Below are 21,917 nucleotides of genomic sequence, written 5' to 3'. Positions count from 1 at the left end.
AATATTTCACCATATAATCTTGTGGGCAAAATCCAGCTTCCCAATAAGGGGCACTCTGGATAGGAACAAAAATAATCTCAGTCACGAAAGATTTCTCCTCCACCGACCGGAGACAGAAAAGGTAAAGTGTAGCATCAAAACAGATACTACACTGATCTTGTTCCGAAGACCAAAAAATATTTGTTTAATGTTTCTTTAATTGTTTGTTCCCTAAATTCATAATTCAGTTTTATCAATATTAAATTGTATATTGCTTTAAAATTACTTAATTTTACATAGATAATATTTATATTTTATATTGAATAAAGTTCAGTTTCAGTATTAATCGAATTGTGTTCCTTTTTCTTTTTAAAAATGTTTTATTGCTCTTTTTCAAATGGCTTTCATATAGTACTGACAGTCTGACAAATGTTACCTACATTGGCTGCAGACATTTTTCAGTTAACAGGCCTTCTTCTTACTCTCGGTGGCCTGGACGAAACTCTCTAGAGAGATGTTTAGACGTATCTGTAAATAAAAAAAACTGTTAAAAACACGATCAATTAAACTTAACACTATGCAGACTTATGCGAAGCAGTTGAGAGTTTTATTTGCATATGGGCGTAACAGTTGAGCGAAGTAGGCGTGGCTTTAGGGAATGAGACGCGATTTCTCCTGAAAGGATTTTTATTAACACCTAAGATATCTAACAGAATGGGCAACGGGCCAACGCACGTCCGTAGGGTGATGAGAACGGTCTCCTTGGACAGGGCGAGTTACCGTTCCAGACACGACCAAAGTGAACAGCTCCGACACTATTTGACCTCCCATCAGGTGCAGCTCATTAAGGACACTTGGAACATTCTCAAAGAAGACCTAATGACAATTGGCGCCACGATTTTCAAAGAGTAAGTACCAAAAAAGAACCATTTTTTCCATTTTTTTTTTCATGTGAATTGGAATTGGTCGCGATAATTCATTTCTATCTTTACCAGAGATAAAACAGGAAGTCACTATAAAGCACATTTAGTTAGGTTTAATACTCCTATAAACAATTGACAGCGTTGTCCGGGAATAGACGCGAACCTCTCGTTCCCAATCCTTAACCCCTGATTACATTTTTTTTTCTTTAAGTTTCCATGTTTATGGTTTTAGTTTGTCAAATGAAATAAAGTAAAATGTCATTTTTGCTCTTTATAGAAGCCTTATATGAACGCAGACTACGCGATATTTTTGTAAGTATTGTATTACTCCTAATAGAAAAATTAATATCAACACTGCATTCTTTGTAATAATTTATTTGAAAACAAAAGTGTGTGATCTTTATGTAGCACTTTGTTTAAAATTGCATCCTTGGACTAAGAGACATACGTCACATCATATATATATATATATATATATATATAGAGAGAGAGAGAGAGAGAGAGAGAGGGGGGAGAGAGAGAGAGCGTGAGCGTATCAATACAATAAAAAAGCTCAATATATTAGATAAGGCAATTAAAGAAAAAAATCGATGATCAAAATAAAATTAAATAATTTACAATATTTATTAATCCATCAACTTCAAACATCAATTCCAATTCCTAGATTAATTTTTACAGATAAATAAATATTGTAAATTATTCAATTTTATTTTATTATATTTTTACTATTATATCTTCTATTATATAAAAGTCACTTTGTGAGGGGTGTATGTCAGGGTGAGAGAGTTCCTCATAGGTTCCAAAACGACTGAGTCTATCTTTTGCAAATTTCACACAAAGGCAGTGTTTTTATGTTTTGTGTTTCACCTGATAAGTATCGAAAATGGAAAAAAATCCAACATTCCACGATTGGACGATCGAGAAAGATTGGACTGCAACGGGCAAAAATTAGAGTGATGCTGAAGATCTAACTTCAAATCGAAAACAACTGTATACTTTTTACTGCCTCACGCGTCACAGGATGCGGGAGTTTTTATGTCTTAGTCTACATGCGGACACATAAGCAAACAGGATATAGATAAAAGAAAATGTTTACATGAGAATATTTACGTTACAACATTATGCGTATAACTTTGACCGGTGTAACGTAAAATATTTTCCAGTATTTTTTTTTTGTTATCGATAAGAAAAGGAAAACTATTTTTAAGATCAGCTGAAGTGATGTTGTAAATAAACAAGTACAAGCGGAATTTGATGAACGACATTATCATTATTATTTATTTTTATTTATTTATATTTATTTATATTTTTATTTATATTTATTTATTTATATTTTATTTATTTATATTTTATTTATTTATATTTATTTATTTATCTATTTATATTTATATTTATTTATATTTTTATTTATTTATATAATATTTATTTATATATTTATTTATATTTTTATTTATTCATATTTACATTTATTTATATTTTTATTTATATTTATTTATTTATATTTTATTTATTTATATTTTATTTATTTATATTTATTTATATTTATATTTATTTATTTATATTTTATTTATTTATATAATATTTATTTATATATTTATTTATATTTTTATTTATTCTTATTTATATTTATTTATATTTTTATTTATATTTTTATTTATTTATATTTATATTTATTTATATTTTTATTTATTCATATAATATTTATTTATATATTTATTTATATTTTTATTTATTCATATTCATATTTATTTATATTTTTATTTATATTTTTATTTATTTATATTTATATTTATTTATATTTTTATTTATATTTATTTATTTATATTTATATATATTTATATTTTATTTATTTATATTTATTTATTTATTTATATTTATATTTATTTATTTATATTTTACTTATTCATATAATACTTATTTATATATTTATTTATATTTTTATTTATTCATATTTATATTTATTTATATTTTTATTTATATTTTTATTTATTTATATTTATATTTATTTATATTTATATTTATTTATATAATATTTATTTATATATTAATTCATATTTTTATTTATTCATATTTATATTTATTTATATTTTTATTTATATTTTTATTTATTTATATTTATGTTTATTTATATTTTTATTTATATTTTTATTTATTTATATTTATATTTATTTATATATTTATTTATTTATTGTTTTTAATGTATTTATTTATATTTATAATTATTTATTATATTTTTATTTATTATTATTTCATTTATTCATTTATATTTATATTTTTATTTAATGTTATTATTTATTTATTTATATTTATTTATATTTTTTATCAATTATTTTTTAATTTATTTATTTATATTTATATTTTTATATTTTTATTTGTGCATTATTTTTAACTGTATTCATTTATATTTATATTTAGTTATTATATTTTTATTTATTTATTATTTTGGCGAATTAGTCCACCGGGAAAATTATTCTTCGTAATATATAACATTCAATAGACGATTCATTCTATAAGAATACATATTCAATCTGCATGAATTAAAATATCATGTTTAAGCGTATTGTGCGACCGGCAAGTCGTCATAGGTTAATTTTTGTCCTCTCTTCTGTATTATTTTTTCTCTCTTCATCTTTCCTTTCCCCTCTCTCTCTCTCTCTCTCTCTCTCTCTCTTTCTCTTTCTCCTTTCTCTCTCTTCTCTTTCTTCTCTCGCTTTTATGTATTACATTATTCATTTTACGTTAGTCACTTCTCTTCACTCGCCGATCTTTTTCGTGGTTCGTTCTCCCCCCCCCCATCTAAAACCTTTATTCTTTAATGTTATGCCAATGGTCATAGTAAAACACCTTGTTTGTGTTGTGATATTGTTTAATCGTTGAGATAGAAAGACGAGTTCTAGCTTTGAATGTCTTTGAAGAAATAACTAAAGCATGGAGCCCAGTCGAACACCTTTCATGGAAAGCAGTGACTCGCGTGAAGGTGGTGCTATGAAAGGCTGTTTAGTTCTCTCTCGCTGCAAGAATGATCCTGGATATGGCCTTAAACTATATCCAATGGTGAGGCCCCAGTTTGCCGGCTCTAGAGAGTGTGGAGCCACCCTTTAATTGCCATAGCTCCCAGGTCCACTCTAACCCAGAGTAGTAGTATCTGTTAGGGTCCCAACTATGGGTTAAATAGAAAATGACTTGCAAAAAAACAAATATATTCTATTAAAAAAATTTTATTCAAAATCACCGGATTCGGCATTAAATAACCTGAAAAGGGTTGATATGCCGTAAAACAAAAACAACCAACCAACCAACCCGCTGCAAGAACTTAGACATCAGAGTCGGAAAGTGTGATTGAGAAGTCATCACCCCCGAGGAGTGGCATTCTGACTTGCAAAAAGTGCATAGTCAGCCCAGTCGGCATTCCAATGAGGGCGCCTCAGACGATTAGCAATAAACTAACCCCTTTCTTAAAGAGAGAACACAAAGCTTGAGAGGGTGAACCTCCTAGAACTGCACAGAACTAAACTCCCACCGCAAAATCAACAGGAACCAGGTCATTACAGGAATGGTCTAATCTCTGTTGATTTGGGGAGCTGAGAATAAAAATTCTGAGCCGGACCCGACACTCCAGGTGGTAATTCGAGGGTGATATCCACGTCACCAGCGCCATCAGCTTTGATAGATAAAACACGTTTATCGCTATTTCTTTCGGCGGTTAATCTGTCCTAGTTTTAACTTGTTTTATGAGATTATTCGGTTATTGGTTTGCTAAGAATAATTTATACGTTGAATTTAGAAGTCGTGAGAGGTCAGTTACCGTCTCCTACGGATAACCTTTTTTTCTGGGGAGGTTATCACAAGTATCCGGAACACTTAAACATACTGAAAGATTCTTAGGCTTATTTTAGTATCAACTTCATCAGAAAATAGGTTTCTTTAATCTATTTTCATAATACGCGCTCTATGTAGTTTACAGTTTGTTCTGTAATACGCGAGGGATAACAATAAGGAGAATTCTTTAAATTCTCTATCGTTGATTTCAAACATGGCTGCCAATGTGAAGTAACAATTACTTTGGTTAGGATAGAAAATGGACATGAGATATTTGAAACATCGGGACAAGATAAAAGTGTAGTATCTGTTCCGGCAGATACTGCAAGCAAAGACCATATCACGAGGTTGTCTCCTCAGCAACCGACAAGGCTAACATGCTTGCCAGTCGGTTTGCCTCAAACTCCACACTGGACCCTTCCAACCACCCCTACCTGACTTTCCTATGCGGACAGACGCCACGCTAGACAATCTGAAAACCACCCCTGCTCAGGTGCATGCTATCATAAAAAACCTTGACACTTCAAAGGCATGTGGACCCGATCTTATCCCAGCTGTGCTATTTTTTTTTTTTTTTTTTTTTTACATTTTCACCCCAAACAAGGCAAATTGACACTTTGGTGTAGGGGGCTACTATCAGGGGCAACAACTACCGGGGTACTATGTAGGGATTTGGGCAGCAAGATGTCGGTTCACGTTACACTTGAACTTCTGCACGTCAGTACTGTTGGGGAAGCAGAGACCTGGAATGGAATTCCAGAGTCTAGCGGTTCTGGGGAAGAAACTATTGGAGTAAAAAGATCTTTTACATCTAGGGATCTCTACAGTGTGGGTGTGGGATTTGGCAGCCTGTCGGGTTTGTCGAGGGTGCTCTCGTCGTGGGGGCACAAGTGATTGCAGTTCGTCAGAGCATTCACCACTAAAATACTTGTAGAAAAGGCAAAGGGATGCAACATTTCGTCGATGGGACAGAGGCTGAAGCTTAGATGCCAGTTCAGGGCCTATCAGGTTTGCGACTCTCTTTTGAACCTTGTCAAGGAGCGAGAGACTAGTAGCAGATGCACCAGCCCAGATTTGGCAGCAATACTCCATACATGGGCGAATGGTGGCCTTATAGAGGTACAGGATACTTTCGGGTGTTAGTAGTTTTCTAGCACGGTAGAGAGAGCCCACCTTTCTTGCAGCGGCCCTGGCAATGCCCTCAATGTAATTGCTCCAACTCATGTTTCCTGTGAACGTTAGGCCAAGGAGTTTTATATTAAAAAAGTGCTCAGCCGAAGTAGCTCCAGTTCTCTCCAAACTCTACAACAAATGCCTTAATGAAGCTTGCTTTCCGGGCTGTTGGAAAACTGCTTCTGTTGTACCAGTATTCAAGAATTCTGGCGAAAGGACTGACCCATCAAATTATCGCCCCATTAGCCTCCTCCCACTTTTTGCCAAAATATTTGAGACCTTAATTAACCATGCTCTAGTCTATCATCTTACAGATGCTAAACTTCTGACTGACAAACAATATGGATTTAGACAAGTCCGTTCCACAGCAGACATCCTAACTGTGATCTCTGAACGTATATACCATTCACTGGACAAAGCGGGGGAGGGCAGAGCGGTAGCTTTAGATATATCTAAGGCTTTTGACAGGATATGGCATGAGGGTCTCCTCAGGAAAATTAGATCATACGGTATCACTGGTAGAATACTTAACATAATTAAATCCTTCTTAGATAAGAGAAAAATCCAGATTGTCCTCGATGGTCGTACATTTAAACAATATGATATAAATGCGGGGGTACCCCAGGGTTCTATCCTTGGACCTCTATTGTTCCTGATATTCATAAATGACCTCCCCGACAAAATTGCTTCTGAGATGGGTATATATGCTGATGACACTACACTCTATGGCAGGCACGACAGGAAGACGAATGAACACATTTCTAAAGAAATGGCAGAAACACTAGAGGAAGACCTCCAATCTATGGTGGAATGGGGACAAAAGTGGTTGGTCGCGTTCAGTGCTGCCAAGACTAAACTAGTTTCATTCAATAATTACAAGAAACCCTCTCTACCACCTATAGCAATGGCCAACGACTCTTTATCTGAGAGTACATCTTTCAAACTCCTTGGCCTAACGTTCACAGGAAACATGAGTTGGAACAATTACATCGAGGGCATTGCCAGGGCCGCTGCAAGAAAGGTGGGCTCTCTCTACCGTGCTAGAAAACTACTAACACCCGAAAGTATCGTGTATCTCCATAAGGCCACCATTCGCTCATATATGGAGTATTGCTGTCACATCTGGGCTGGTGCATCTGCTACTAGTCTCTCGCTCCTTGACAAGGTTCAAAAGAGAGTCGCAAACCTGATAGGCCCTGAACTGGCATCTAAGCTTCAGCCTCTGTCCCATCGACGAAATGTTGCATCCCTCTGCCTTTTCTACAAGTATTTTAGTGGTGAATGCTCTGACGAACTGCAATCACTTATGCCCCCACGACGTGAGCACCCTCGACAAACCCGACAGCTGCTAAATCCCACCTCCACACTGTAGAGATCCCTAGATGTAAAAGATCTTTCTACTCCAATAGTTTCTTCCCCAGAACCGCTAGACTCTGGAATTCCATTCCAGGTACCTGCTTCCCCAACAGTACTGACGTGCAGAAGTTCAAGTGTAACGTGAACCGACATCTTGCTGCCCAAATCCCTACATAGTACCCCAGTAGTTGTTTCCCCTGATAGCAGCCCCCTACACCAAAGTGTCAATTTGCCTTGTTTGGGGTGAAAATGTAATTTAAAAAAAAAATTTTTTAATATGTGGGGGTAACCCCACATATCAGATCTTGGGCAATCTAGGGGCAATCCTTCATACCAATTGTCACTATCCAACTCCCATTTCCCACCCATCGGGAGCTGGTCCCCTTTTCCATCCCCCTCCCTCTCTCTCCACATTAAAAAACGGCCTTGTGCCTAATTTGCTCAGTGGGGAAGCAAATAAATACATACTGCAAGCAAAGACCATATGTGGGAGCAATCCCACATATAAGACCTGGGTCAATGTAGGGGCAACCCTTCATACCAATTGTCATTATCCAGCTCCCCTACTCCCCGGGGAGTTGGTCCCCATTTCCCCTTCACTCCTCACATTAAAATCGGCTTTGTGCCTAATTTGCTCAGTGGGGGAGCAAATAAATACCTCAAAGTGTAGTATCTGTTCTTCAGATGCTACAATTCAATTTCTTGTTCTCTGTCATTGGAGGAGAAATCCTTCACGACTGAGACAATTTTTTTATTTTTGTTCCTTTTCTCCACGTTAAAAAACGACCCTGGTGTCTAACTCTGTCCCGTGGGGAGGCATTGTAAAATAGGAACAATAATTCTGAAAAATATTGATGAGTTGTTATTTTTTTATTTATTTTTTTTTTTACGGTTTTGAATTTTTGAGATGAAAATTGATTATTTACATTCACTACTGTTCACATCTTGAGTTCTATTTTCACAACGTTTTATAGAGAGGTGAGAGATATATATTATAAAACAGTTATATTGTGTTGAGATGTGGGATGCGGAGATATTTAAAGGATGATATTTTCTTATAACATCCGTTATTAAACGTATCAATTGTATGTATTATTGTTTAGCAGTGAATATGATATCGACGTATAAACTGAGTCATGTTGTATCAGAGAGTTATCACATGGGTATATTTTACAATTCATATTTACATAAACGTATCATTTGTTTATAAGAAGAATAATATATGCTTCATACCTTTCTTTCTTCAAGAGTTTTTTTATTTTCACTGCTGAGCTCCGTGATGAAACATGAAATGGCCAACACCATAAACAATTGAGACCTCTTTTCTTTTTTCTTTTGTGAAACTATAGAACGACACTTTATATTTTTAAAATATAAATTTATTTCAGCTGTCTCAAATGGTCTTCACAAAGAGTCTGCATTTCGTGTCTACATGCTTGTTCTTCGCAGCCTCGCTTCATGACTTTTTGAAGAATGTCTGTTAACTTTCGTGACCAAACCCAAACTCTTACTTCTTTCTCTAACGTTCCCGACCTCTTGACCTCTTGACCTCTTGACCTCAGTTCCGTTACGTCATCGTTAAAAAATGCACACGTATCTTAACGTGAATATGATATTGATGTATAAACTGAGTCACGTTGTATCAGAGAGTTATCAAACCGGTATATATTACAGTTCATATATAAAAGGAAGAATATATGCTTCATACCTTTTTTCTTAAAGAGTTCTTAACTGCTGAGTTCCGTGATGAAACATGAAATGACCAACATCATAACCAATTGAGACATCTGTTCTTCCTTCTTTTGTGAAACCACAGAACAGCACTTTATATTTTTATAATATAAATTTATTTCACTTGTCTCAAATAGTTTTCACAGGGTCTACATTTCATCTACATGTTTATTCTTCCCAGCCCGCTTCCTGACCGTCTGTTCACTCTCGTGACCAACTCCAACTCTCCGTCTGTTCACATCCAAGTTGTAGTCCGGAGGGAAGCAGGCAGACGGAACAGAGTTCCACAGGCGTGCAGTTCTAAGAAAGAAGCTTTGTTCATGGAATCCGCGTTTTGATTTAGGCACAGATATAGAGTGGGGGAAATTTTTCACAGTGGATTCAGCTAGACGGGTATTTTTCGTGAAAGATTGGCGAGGGGGGGCCAGAGATTGGAGTTCAATAAACAATAAATAACTCCCAATATAAACTATTTTAAGAATATCATTGAATAGATAGACAGATAGATTTTAAGAATATCATTGAATAGATAGACAGATAGATTTTAAGAATATCATTGAATAGACAGACAGATAGATCGATAATAACTAATTCACTTTTAACAATGTTAATTATTTAACAGAATTTTATCAATAAAGTACTTGGTAAAATTCACTCTTCTGGAGGTTGAAGTTCAATCTTCAATGCGGACGACACCCAAAGTATGATTGCGATTTATTTAGGACTTCTACTCAATCATAGCTGACGGAACGAGAACATGCTATTCCCGTCAATCAAATAAAACGTTCCGTTTCAAGTGGCATGCAGATTCTCGAGTTCGACAGAAAGATTACCCTGCACGACAGAAAGATTACCCAGTTCGGCAAGATAGACCTGAAGAGGGTCGGGGTTACATCGATAGAAACGTGAAAATAATACTCAAGGTGAGAACAATAGTTCGAAATATCCAAAAATTAGTTTTTTTGTTTGTTTGTTTGTTTGTTTGTTTGTTTGTTTGTTTGTTATTCTTGTTCATTTGAATTATAGGAATAATGTTAATATTTGCAGTATTGAGTTTAGTTTTGGCGTGCAATTAGTATAAACGAAAAATGATCGCAATTTTAAAAAAAGAAATAAGATAATAATTTTCACCCAAAAAATTAAGGAACATCTCCCTCTCTTTCTCTCTCTTTCTCTCTCTCTCTCCCTCCCTCTCTGTGTCTGCGTATGCGTGTATATATATATATATATATATATATATATATATATATATATATATATATATATATATATATATCAAAATGACAAAAGTCTATATTCAAAATTTCAAGATGTTGACCATCTTACTGTTTATTTCTTTTAAGTACGTTGACATGCACAATTCTTAACATCACCTGTTTCGTAGCACAAAATCATTCATTTAATTATTATATCAATAAATGAATCTAGTCTGCCCTTAAGTCCTCAGAAGAAATAGCACCTATCAATCCATTAAAAGAAAATAAAATGCATATGAGCATGATTACAAGATCCGAAAATTGGGAGAGAAGTTGCAATTACCATTTATTCTATCTTTTATTACGCCATGTTGAATGTTTAATAAAGTCACTTAAATTTAAGTATTTGTCTTAATAAATTGAATTCGTTTTGACATACTAATAAAATATTTTATTAATTTATTATTTATAATGAATCTATATATTAACTTATATAATATTAGTAATTGTAATATCGATAACACATATCTATGTATATATTTTTTATACGAAACTAATTATTTAATATATATTGAATTTTATTAATAAACAACTGTTGATTTCGCCTAAATTTTATATCCATATAGAATTTTAATATTTTGAGTAAATTTATTACTACATTAATTATAATTCTTTTATTGTCATTTACTTATTTCTACCTGATCATACTAATATATATATATATATATATATATATATATATATATATATATATATATATACTAGCAAAATACCCGTCCTTGACTGGGTTCAAAAACAGCCTACAGAAAATGGACTCTGATTTATGAAAGTACGATAGGTTATGAAAAGGAAGGGTTGTAAAGAGATAGCTTCGAATTTGGGGATATCAAAATCAAAGTGATGAAAGTAAAAATAAAATAGATAAACCCCATAATTTATTATACAATATCTGTTCACACTGAAACACTTATCACAATACTCTGTGGATCTATATTTAAAAACCTTGTTAAACTTTGTGACATATTTCCATTCTATGGAGGTCAGGCGCGAACGAACACCCCATAATTGTATTATACCATATTTCTTCAAACTGAAACATAATTATCAAAGTATACTTACGCAGATAGATATGAAAAGTCTTTATCAAAGTTTGTACCTATTTCCATTCTATGGTGACCCGGCGCGAACGAAGTGCCCACAGTTTTATTATCCCATCCCTATTTAAGTTAAAACATACTTATCTAAGTATTATTATGTACATCTATATCAAAAACTCTTGTAAACGTTTTTTTTTAATTTTTAAATTTTTTATTTCCATACTTTAGGGGCCAGGCGCGTTCGCCGACTCCACAATTTTACTGAATCATCATTATGCCAGATCAAACATACCCATTCCTGTGTCTTGATACATCTTCTATCATTATATCTGATCAGTTTTCTATAATAGTCAACCATATAGGAGCCTATTCGTGACCAGACACACACACAGACGTTCAGCTTTATATATATATATATATATATATATATATATATATATATATATATATATATATATATATATCGTTTATGCCTTTATGAATGTTTAAATTCACTTCATCGCATCATCTTCATCATATGGCTGTGGTTGGTGGTGACCCTGTGGTTATGTTCCTTGCAAATGCAGACAGCGATAGCTTTGTTGTGGGATTTGAATCCCATGACCAGTGGCAATCGTAACTTCCTGCACTTATCATTCCAGGAGGATAAAACACAAGTGTCTGTAGTAGGTATTAAAAATGACTAATTATATATATATATATATATATATATATATATATATATATATATATATATATATATATATAGTAAGTTATAAAATATATATGGCAATTAAGCTACACAGAATATTCTGCGTTTCATCAACGCTAGAATTCATCAGGCTACCTAGCTCTACCTACATATTGAGCACTGTTGAAGTAAATACTTAAAGTTTACGCATAAATTTATACTTTCGTATATTAATTTATGTGATTAATGAAGTAATCATATATATATATATATATATATATATATATATATATATATATATACACTCTTCTTATCTCTCTTCGTGCATAATACTAGAGACCCTACTCTAATAAGTAGCGATTAAGTTAGCTCGTGTGAATTTTGATATGGGTCACATAAGTACATAGCTGTAACCATGAATTATATCCAAAGACAGGTGACGGGAAGTGGGACTGGACATGAGGTCAAACTCCGTAGACAAAACAAAGATATGAGTTACATGTTCGAGCAAGAAAAAAAAATCTTAGCAGTCTCGCTCTGGAAGCATATGCAGATAAGACACGACCGAATAATGTAAAATAATCTAAGGCGAAAGTCACTTGGATGTCTGCTCGTCTGCATCTCTTAATTTTTAAGTTAGAAAACTAAGTTAAAAAGGAAATAATTTTAGTTATCCAGTCTCTCTTTTCATAAGTAAATTTTCCCTACTAAAACCTTGAAGAACTCAGAAAAGTCCCCTTATGTTTTTCATGCGTAAGTAGATTTTTCGTTTTAGTTTAGCAAACAGACGACACATACGCTCGTGAAATGGCGAAGAGAAACAACCGACGACAAAGAGAGCAAAACGACCAGCATATAACCTCGCATTTATGTATGAATATATTTGTTTGTGTGTCTGTTTGGCAAAAATATATAGATGGTAGAAATCATTGTAAGAGTTAGTCACAGCTAAAAGAAGGCATGTTTGTAATAGAATGGCGCCATAAATGGATGGCAGCATTTTATGCTACTAAGCCTAAACTTCTTTCCTTTAACAATTACAAGAAACATTCTCAATCACAGATAGCCATAACTAATAACACCCTATTTGAGAGTTCTTCCTTTAAACTTCTTTCATCCAATATGAACTGGAACAAGTACATTGAGAATATTGCGAAGGCTGCTACGAGGAAGGTGGGTTCCCTCTATCATGCTAGAAGATTACTCACACCTGAGAGTATCCTGTACCTCTACAAGGCCACCATTCGCCCATGTATGGAGTATTGTTTCTAAATCTGGGCTAGTGCATCTATCTCTATTTTCACCCTCTTGGACAGAGTCCAAATAAGAGTCTCCAATCTAATAGATCCCGCAATGTCAACTAAGCTCCAATTCCTGTCCCCTCGCCACAAGGTTGCATTCCTGTGACTGTTTTACAAGTATTTTCGTGTAATGTGTTCTGATTAATGCATTGCACTTGTACCCTCTCGAACTGCGTACCCCCGAAAAACCTGACAAGCACCAAAATTCCACCCCTACACCATAAAGATCTCTGGATACCGAAAGCCTTCTGCTCTAATAACTTCTTTCCTCGAATTGCTAAACTTTGGAATTCCTTCCCTGTTATCTGCTTCCATTTGCGTACTAACATGCAGAAGTTTAAATTTAAATTAAACCGACAACTTACTCATTTTTTCCTAAAAATGGTTCAAAATCGTAGACCCTTGTGTCCAAGTGGAAATGTGCCTTGTTTGGGGTGAACATGACTTAAATATACATACATATATACAATCACATCTACAATGCCTATTCTATTCATACACTGTTACACGTAAACGTACACGGCGCCAGCCGAAATGAACATAAGTACTTAAATTCTCCTCACAATCAAAATAAAATCTCTTCACTTTGATCGTTTTAAGACTCTGAAATTTCGTATTCTACCAACTTTTTTACTTTACTTTATGTCATACTGACGTGTGTCGAATTTTTTGCAGACATACAAACATACACACACACACATACAAATAGACACACACATACAAAAACACACGCACATACAAGCACACACACACACATACATACAAACACACACACACATACAAACACACACACACACACTTTCCCTTTTATATAATAGATAAAATGTATTGAAAACTTCTTTTACTTTTTATATTTTAATGAGAAAACTCATTTTGTTTTCTATATAAGAAGAGAAAATGACTTCACGGCATATAAAAGAAACTGACCTTACATTATATATAACTAGCTGGACGTCCGGTGTTGCCCGGTCGCACAATACACTTAAACATGATATTTTAATTTATGCAGATTGCATATGTATTATTATAAAATCAATCATCTATTGATTATTATATATTACGAGGAATAATTTGCCCGTTGGACTAATTCGTAAAAAAAGTAAAAAAATAAAAATACAATAAATTCCGTTTGTGTTTGTTTACAATATCATGTCAGCTGATATTTGGGTTTGACGATGAATGCCCTGGAAAGTCACTTCTGACGAATGGTGGCCTTGTAGAGGTATTTGTACAAAACATATTTAAGTTTTAAAATATGCAAACGAAGAAATGATTTGCGGCAATTTTAAATGGGGCTTTTCTTTTATCGTAAATTGAACTCATTAATAAAAAAAATTAAAATAAAATGGTGAGGTACACCCGGGCTTGAATAGGGAATCATTCGATCTGTAGTCGAATGCTCTACAACTAAGATATATCTCCAGATGGCAATAAATCTGTTTTTTTTTTTTGGGGGGGGGGGGTAAAGAAGAAATAATTTGCTAAGATTTTATCTCCTTTGCCGATGTAACATAGAAAAATTCCCTTGTAAAGATTCTTTTTATTTATAAGAAAAAAAAAACTATTTTATGGATCGAATTATTTCGATTTTCAATACTAATCGAATGAATTTTTGTACAAAACATATTTAAGAACACTGCTAGAGATAAAAAATCACGTGTGTGAAATTTGCGAAAGATACGCTCAGCCGTTTTGGCACACATGAGGAAGGAACTCACACACACACACACACACACACACACACACAAAGTGACTTTTATATAATAGCAAAGATAGAGATATTTAGGGATAACTTGGAGACCTCTGGCATAAACCATTCATTCTTAGTCAACGGACTATGACCTTTGCTTGTTTTTAACGACTAAAGAGTCTATAAATCTACAGGGACATTTTCTCTCTTTTTCTTTTCAGCTTTTTTGAAACTCGTCAGGAAATTAAAGTCTATTTTCCGAAGATCGTTCGAATCAGCGAGTCGAATAAACTGGAATGGGGGGACATCGATGGGAACATGCTTCGGCTGCACGGCTTGACTGTGATGGAAGGAATTGGTGCAGCCGTTGAGAACATTGACGACTGCCGATTCTTGAACAAAGCCTTCTTCGCCATCGGCCAGGAGCACGTCAATCGACAAATCAAACCACACATGCTCAAAGTAAGAATCAAATTCCGGTTTTTCTGCATTACATTAACCGGTACTTCACATCGTACCGAACAGCTTACAATAATAAAGAAATGAATTTTAATGAATAAACAGTTTACTGTTAGGAAGATAGCAAATATGGCGTAATGCAGTGGTTATATCAGCCGACTGGGCGTCCGACGTACCGGGGTCGAGTTCTGTTAAAACGACTACATTATTTTTACCAAAAGATTTACTAACGGTATGAAATTATATATCTTCCCTGGTCCTATGAATTAAAGTAGGTAGGCTAAACTCGCAGACCTTTGTTAGACAGCTAATTTAGAAGGAAAACTCCGAAATAACACTAGTATTTCTTTGCTTAACCTGGTAGTGCTTCCAGTTGTGCTGGATGGATTTTTCCTTGCTACTAAAGCCAAACGGTTCAGTCTACGAGAGGTATGATTTCCTAAAATTCAGAAAGAACCAAAACAACTTGCATTGGACTATTTCTAGTGGTCTGCCATCTTGTTCTATCTATCTATCTATCTAAAATACAAACAAATTTATCTTTGCTTATCCTGGCATTGTTTCCCATTGCCCTAGACTTATTTTCGCCGCTGAACTTAATGTCAGTTTATGAGATATGCGGACAGTTTTCACAACCTTTGCTGCATTATAGACTCCGCACCAAGCACGCTTATAATGAGTATCCATTCTCTCTTGAAACTGAAAGAAGGCCACAAGAAAATAGCGTTTCATGTTGGGAAAAGGGTATGAACCCATATGTCGTCCTTCCAGTTATGAGTGTAATAGAGAAGAGGAAGGAGAGCGCAATAAAATAATATCTCTACTATTGTATAAAAGGAACGTTGTTTGTGTGTTTGTGTGAGTTCGTTCCCTATGGACTCAAAAACGGCTGGGTCGATTTTTATGAAACTTCATACAAAAATACTTTATGTGCCTGGCAGTGTTCTTAGATAGTCTTCGATAAGTATCCATAATCGATAATCGAAATAAATCCGATGAAAGATAGAACAGGCGACTGTGAACATAGTTAACACCTTACACAGCCTAACATCACAAGTGCATTTGAGGAGTTTTATTGCCGCACAAGCCGAAAGGCTCGACACATAAATTCAACAGTAGGTTCTTTGATATGACATTGGTGCATTCAAAATTAATGTTTCTGGTTAGAGCACAACTGAAGCATGATACTTGACTTTTGCATTTTAAACTATAATTCAAGCCATTATATGTAAAAAAAAATAATTTTATAAAGTCAACAGTAGGTTCTCTACAGTGCAATGTAGACTAAAACGTATTGTGGGCTAAGTCACTACGGGGAAGTATGTGAAGCTTCTTCCTGGTGCACTGCGATGGGTACCCAACTAGAGCAAGCAATCAATCGATTTAATTGAAAAATGGGCGACTTCGCCGATTTCGATGACAATAAAAATATGAGAGTGTGATTATCATTCAACCCCGGGAAACGTCGGGTCTCCTTGCTAGTTTTATATACATTGAGAGGAAGTTTCTAGCAATGTTTTATTCTCTGTGATCATTTTAAAAATGAAATAGATATTCTTTGTATTCAATTGTTCTGTCCAGGCAACTGTATTACTTACACTAATACTGCATGGTGGGGGGAAGGGTATGAACCCATCTATTTTCCCCCAACTATAAATTAATTAGTAGGGTAGACTAGACTCTCAAGCCTTGATTGTGCAACTAGTCTAGGAGAAAGAACAACTTCAAAACAAAACCCAGCCTTTCTTTGCTTCTTCTACCATTGTTTTTAGTTTATCATCCTATTTGGTTTAACATGCGTTTTATATGACGACATGTGTTGGATGGCTTTTTTTAATTGACTTCCAAACTAAACTAACTCTGACCACGTCTTTATTTATCCCGCTTTCTCTTCCTCCCATGTTTTCTTTGACCTTTCTTTTTAAACTGACCCTGTTACCTCAAACATTCTACGTCTACTAATCTACTAGTTCTGGATCTGTCCTTGCCACTGGAATCAAGCAATGTCATGCCAGGAGAGGTGCAGTTAGAGTTGTGGAATATTTGCTTCATTATTAACTCTCCAAACAGGCACTCTAAAAAGGTATATCCATTATTTCTCTAGATTGCAAAGAGGCCACAACAAAATAACATTTCATGGAACGGGCTTCTAAAAATCTTTAATTCTCTATGATCATTACTTTAAAAATGAAATAGATTTTCTTTCTACATTTCTGTTTTGTTGAAACTACAGTCTTACCTTTACTAATATCTTTGGCAAAAAAAAGTTTTACCCACATATTTTCTTTTCGGTTATGGATTAAATACAAGGTGGAACGATAAATTTGTCGCCCTAAAGAAAACAACACTACAGCTTTGCTTTTAAACTTTTATTGAAAAAATCAATTCAGGTAACTTGATTATGTAGTAGCTGACATCTATTTAATGTAGCCGTCTTCAGCCTCAATCACCGCTTCGATACAAAGCGATATTGCTTCGAGGGCAATGAGTATTTGTTAAGCAATCCTCAGGAATTATAGTCAGAAATGGGTTCAGAAGTGAGGCTAGCTACTCCTGACGATCGGGGAAACGGATCGGGAACGTTACTGTCTGTGTCAAGGAATGGGATATAGAAAAGCTATGTGTTTTGCTACCAGCTGTGTCAGTGTAGTTAGAGAAGCCAAGACAACTACGGTGATGGACATTGAAGGCATTAAATACATGTATTCGGGCGATTGTGTCTAGAAAGAGTGCCACATATATATTGTCAGAGACGTGATTGATTAAGGTACAGTCCTGGGTCGAGGGAGAGCGATAGGGAGAAAATAAAAGCAGCTAATGCAATGTTGTATAACACATTTGCTCTCAACTGCTCACCATGCAATTCTTAACCTTTAAATGCGTAGGTTTAAAATAGGTACGGCTAAAACGAAAGGAGGAAGTATTTTTTGACGATGTCTCTCTTTAAAAATCTACGAAAAGTCAAGTAATTATCCAATCAATACAAAATTTTCACCGATTATTGAGTGCAGAATAAACTTTATAATGGTGTGCTTTTTTCATGATCTGTATAAATATAAATACAAATACATATATATATATATATATATATATATATATATATATATATATATATATATATATATATACTAGCAAAAGTACCCGTCGTTGACTGGGTTCAAAAACAGCCTACAGAAAATGGACTCTGATTTATGAAAGTATAATAGGTTATGAAAAGGAACGGTTGTAATGAGATAGCTTCGAATTTGGGGGTATCAAAATCAAAGCAAAATATGATGAACGTAAAAATATAATAGATAATCCCCATAATTTATTATACCATATCTGTTCACACTGAAACACTTATCACAATATTCTGTGGATCTATATTAAAAAACCTTGTTAAACTTTGTGACATATTTACATTCTATAGAGGTCAGGCGCGAACGAACACCCCATAATTTTATTATATCATATTTCTTCAAACTGAAACATAAGTATCATTACGCAGATAGATATGAAAAGTCTTTATTAAAGTTTGTGCCTATTTCCATTCGATGGAGGCCAGGCGCGAACGCAGACCCCACAATTTTATTATACCATCCCTATTTAAGTTAAAACATACTTATCAAGATATTATTATGTACATCTATATCAAAAACACTTGCAAACGTTTTTTTTTTCATACTTTGTGGACCTGGCGCGAACGCAGACCCCACAATTTTAGTGAATCATCATTATGCCAGATCACACATACCCATTCCTGTGTCTCGATACATATTCTATCATTATATGTAATCAGCTTTTTTTTTAAATAGTCAACCATATAGGAGCCTATTCGTGACTAGACACACACACACACACACACATGCACACACAGACATTCAGCTTTATTTATATATATATATATATATATATATATATATATATATATATATATATATATATATATATATATTGCCTACAACCCCCTTCTTTATTTGTAGGTATGAATGTGTTTACAATAAGCAGGCGAAACTGAACAAAATATATTGTATTGTGGGGAGGGTGAGGATCGCAGACAAAAAAACTGCGCACGTATCAGATATAAAGGTTGAAAATCTGAATTTTGAATGTGTTTTATTTTTCCTCTGTTGTATTTTGAAGTGTGAAATTCGTTGAATACGTTTATTATTATTATTATTATTATTATTATTATTATTATTATTATTATTCAGATTAGCATATATATATATATATATATATATATATATATATATATATATATATATATATATATATATTCATTATTTTTGCAAAAAAAACACTACTTTTAAATATTTGAAAAATAAATTAATAATTTTCTTTTAGTGAGCCAATATTACTAATATACCATTTGCTAAAAATACGATAATTTCGTTCGGCAATTTCTAGCCTGTTTGCCTATAGGGACCCAACCGTGAGAGAAGATGCAGAAGGTTTTTTTCAACACATACGATTCCTAGCATTCTCAAAATGATCACTCATCTGGTACTGACCAGCTTCGTCGTTGATTAACTTAGGGGATTATGTATGTAACATATATATATATATATATATATATATATATATATACATATATATATTTTTATATATATATATATATATATATATATATATATATATATATATATATATCGTTTACGACAAAAGAATTAAACTTTTCACTTAATCGTCAAATCAAGCGTTAAAAATACATGGCTAAATATAGCTTGTTTAGAAGCCTCCAGGCATTCATACTTAATTTTAAACTAGAATTAAATTTTGTTTTTTATTAATTTCGCTACGCAAACTTATAGAGTGATATAAAAATTTGTAATTATTTGAAATTCAGGTACTTATTATATTTTTGCATATTCTTATAGCAAATCATTCTAAATCTTATTTAGACGAAAAAAATTATTTGGTTCAAAAACCTTTTTAAAAAAATATTTCAATGTTTTAGCGATCGAGACAAAAATCACGGTGAATGGTGTCGAGTTGGAAAATTTTTAATTTAAAATTTAAAATTCTATTAAAACTCGTAGAAAAGGTTTCGTATCATGTTTTTCATATGATAAAATTGAGACTTTCCTTTTTCTGGAACAAAAAAAGTTGCTCAAGAATAATGGATTTTAATAGATTTTAATTCGTTTAAAAAAAAACAACTTAGTTTTTCTTTCACCTTTTGGATGTGCCTTATTTAAACTATTAGCTAAGTTTTTTATATGTGGTCAATAATTTATATATATATATATATATATATATATATATATATATATATATATATATATTAGTGTATTTAGGAAGCATTCCTTCATTCAGGCAAACATTATTAAAAACAACAGAGATACCTTGCTTAATGATTCTTTTTTTCATTTTTTCGATCTTTCGTAAGATTTTTTTAACATCAAGATGGAAGGTATTTACAAATGTTCCATGGTTCACACGAGCGCTTACGATTCTTTCTTGAATCATCATCAGGTGGAGATAAAATATCAAAAATAGAAGTGAAATATATAGTTACGAATGATAAAAAGAGTCAATGAAAAGTCGATTAAAATATACATTTGTAAATACCTTCCATCTTGAAGTTAAAAAAATCTTACGAAAGATCGAAAAAATGAAAAAAAGAATCATTAAGCAAGGTATCTCTGTTGTTTTTAATAATGTTTGCCTTAATATATATATAGCAACCTCGACCGCTGATAGTCAACGCTTCTCACCGTTACGCTATACGGCTGCTGCTATGCGGGTAGTGAATTAACGATGTTTTGACATTGTCCAAATGCCTACTGTAAATTCTTATTCCAGTTACCACAAAAAATCAATCTACGGTTATTTTTATTGATGTATATCTAAATTTACTTTTTTCCATAAATATCTTACACGTGTTTCATTTATGTACTTAACCAATGCTGCCATCACACAAATCATCAGAAACAAGAAAATATTCTAAACAGTCACATATAACTGAAAAAGAAATCAAACTCGTCAAAGAAATAAAAACCATAAAATTCCGGAAATTAAAAAATACTTACTCAGAAATGATATCAGAGGGAATATATTTCTACAACAGATTAAAATATCTCCTTAATCGCGCGCACGCACGCACACACACACACACACACACACACACACGTATATATATATATATATATATATATATATATATATATATATATATATATATACTGTGAAAGCAAAATAAAGACTTCAAAAAAGGTGTTGATGTCAACAAAAAGTGTATTTTATTTTACGTTATAATTATTTCCATGTCCAGTCGACAATTTCAAACATTATATCGATTGAAAATTTTCAAAAATCAGCATTTCTTCAGACTTTATGAATAAAAACACTTTTTACAATAGAGCATTTTGAAGAGAAAGAAAAAAGGAAGAAAAAGGAAAAATTCCCTTAACGGGAAAAACATGTGAGAAACATTTACCTTTGCAGTAGCTACAGAAAAGCCCATTTCGTATCCTTATTCAAGAACAGAGTCATTAGACGTTTCCACAGAAAACCCTAAGCCATTTAAAAAAAATTT

General features: G+C 33.2%; 1 protein-coding gene across 1 annotated transcript in view; it reads left to right on the top strand.

The window, feature by feature from the left end:
* Positions 1-591: 591 nt before the first annotated feature.
* The window catches only part of LOC145260312 (globin, minor-like), a 63,498-nt gene continuing 42,172 nt past the window's right edge, over positions 592-21,917 (top strand). Inside the window, exons 1-2 of the mRNA XM_080118199.1 lie at positions 592-887; positions 15,157-15,397. Of these exons, the coding sequence (XP_079974325.1) occupies positions 694-887; positions 15,157-15,397 (435 nt within the window). The 5' untranslated portion in view covers positions 592-693. The remainder of the gene's footprint in view (positions 888-15,156; positions 15,398-21,917) is intronic.

Source organism: Euprymna scolopes, chromosome 36 (assembly GCF_053919585.1).
Source record: "Euprymna scolopes isolate OS-2025 chromosome 36, ASM5391958v1, whole genome shotgun sequence".
NCBI lineage: Eukaryota > Metazoa > Mollusca > Cephalopoda > Sepiida > Sepiolidae > Euprymna > Euprymna scolopes.
The sequence above is the reverse complement of the archived record's forward strand: the minus strand, read 5'-3'. Positions and strand labels throughout refer to the sequence as shown.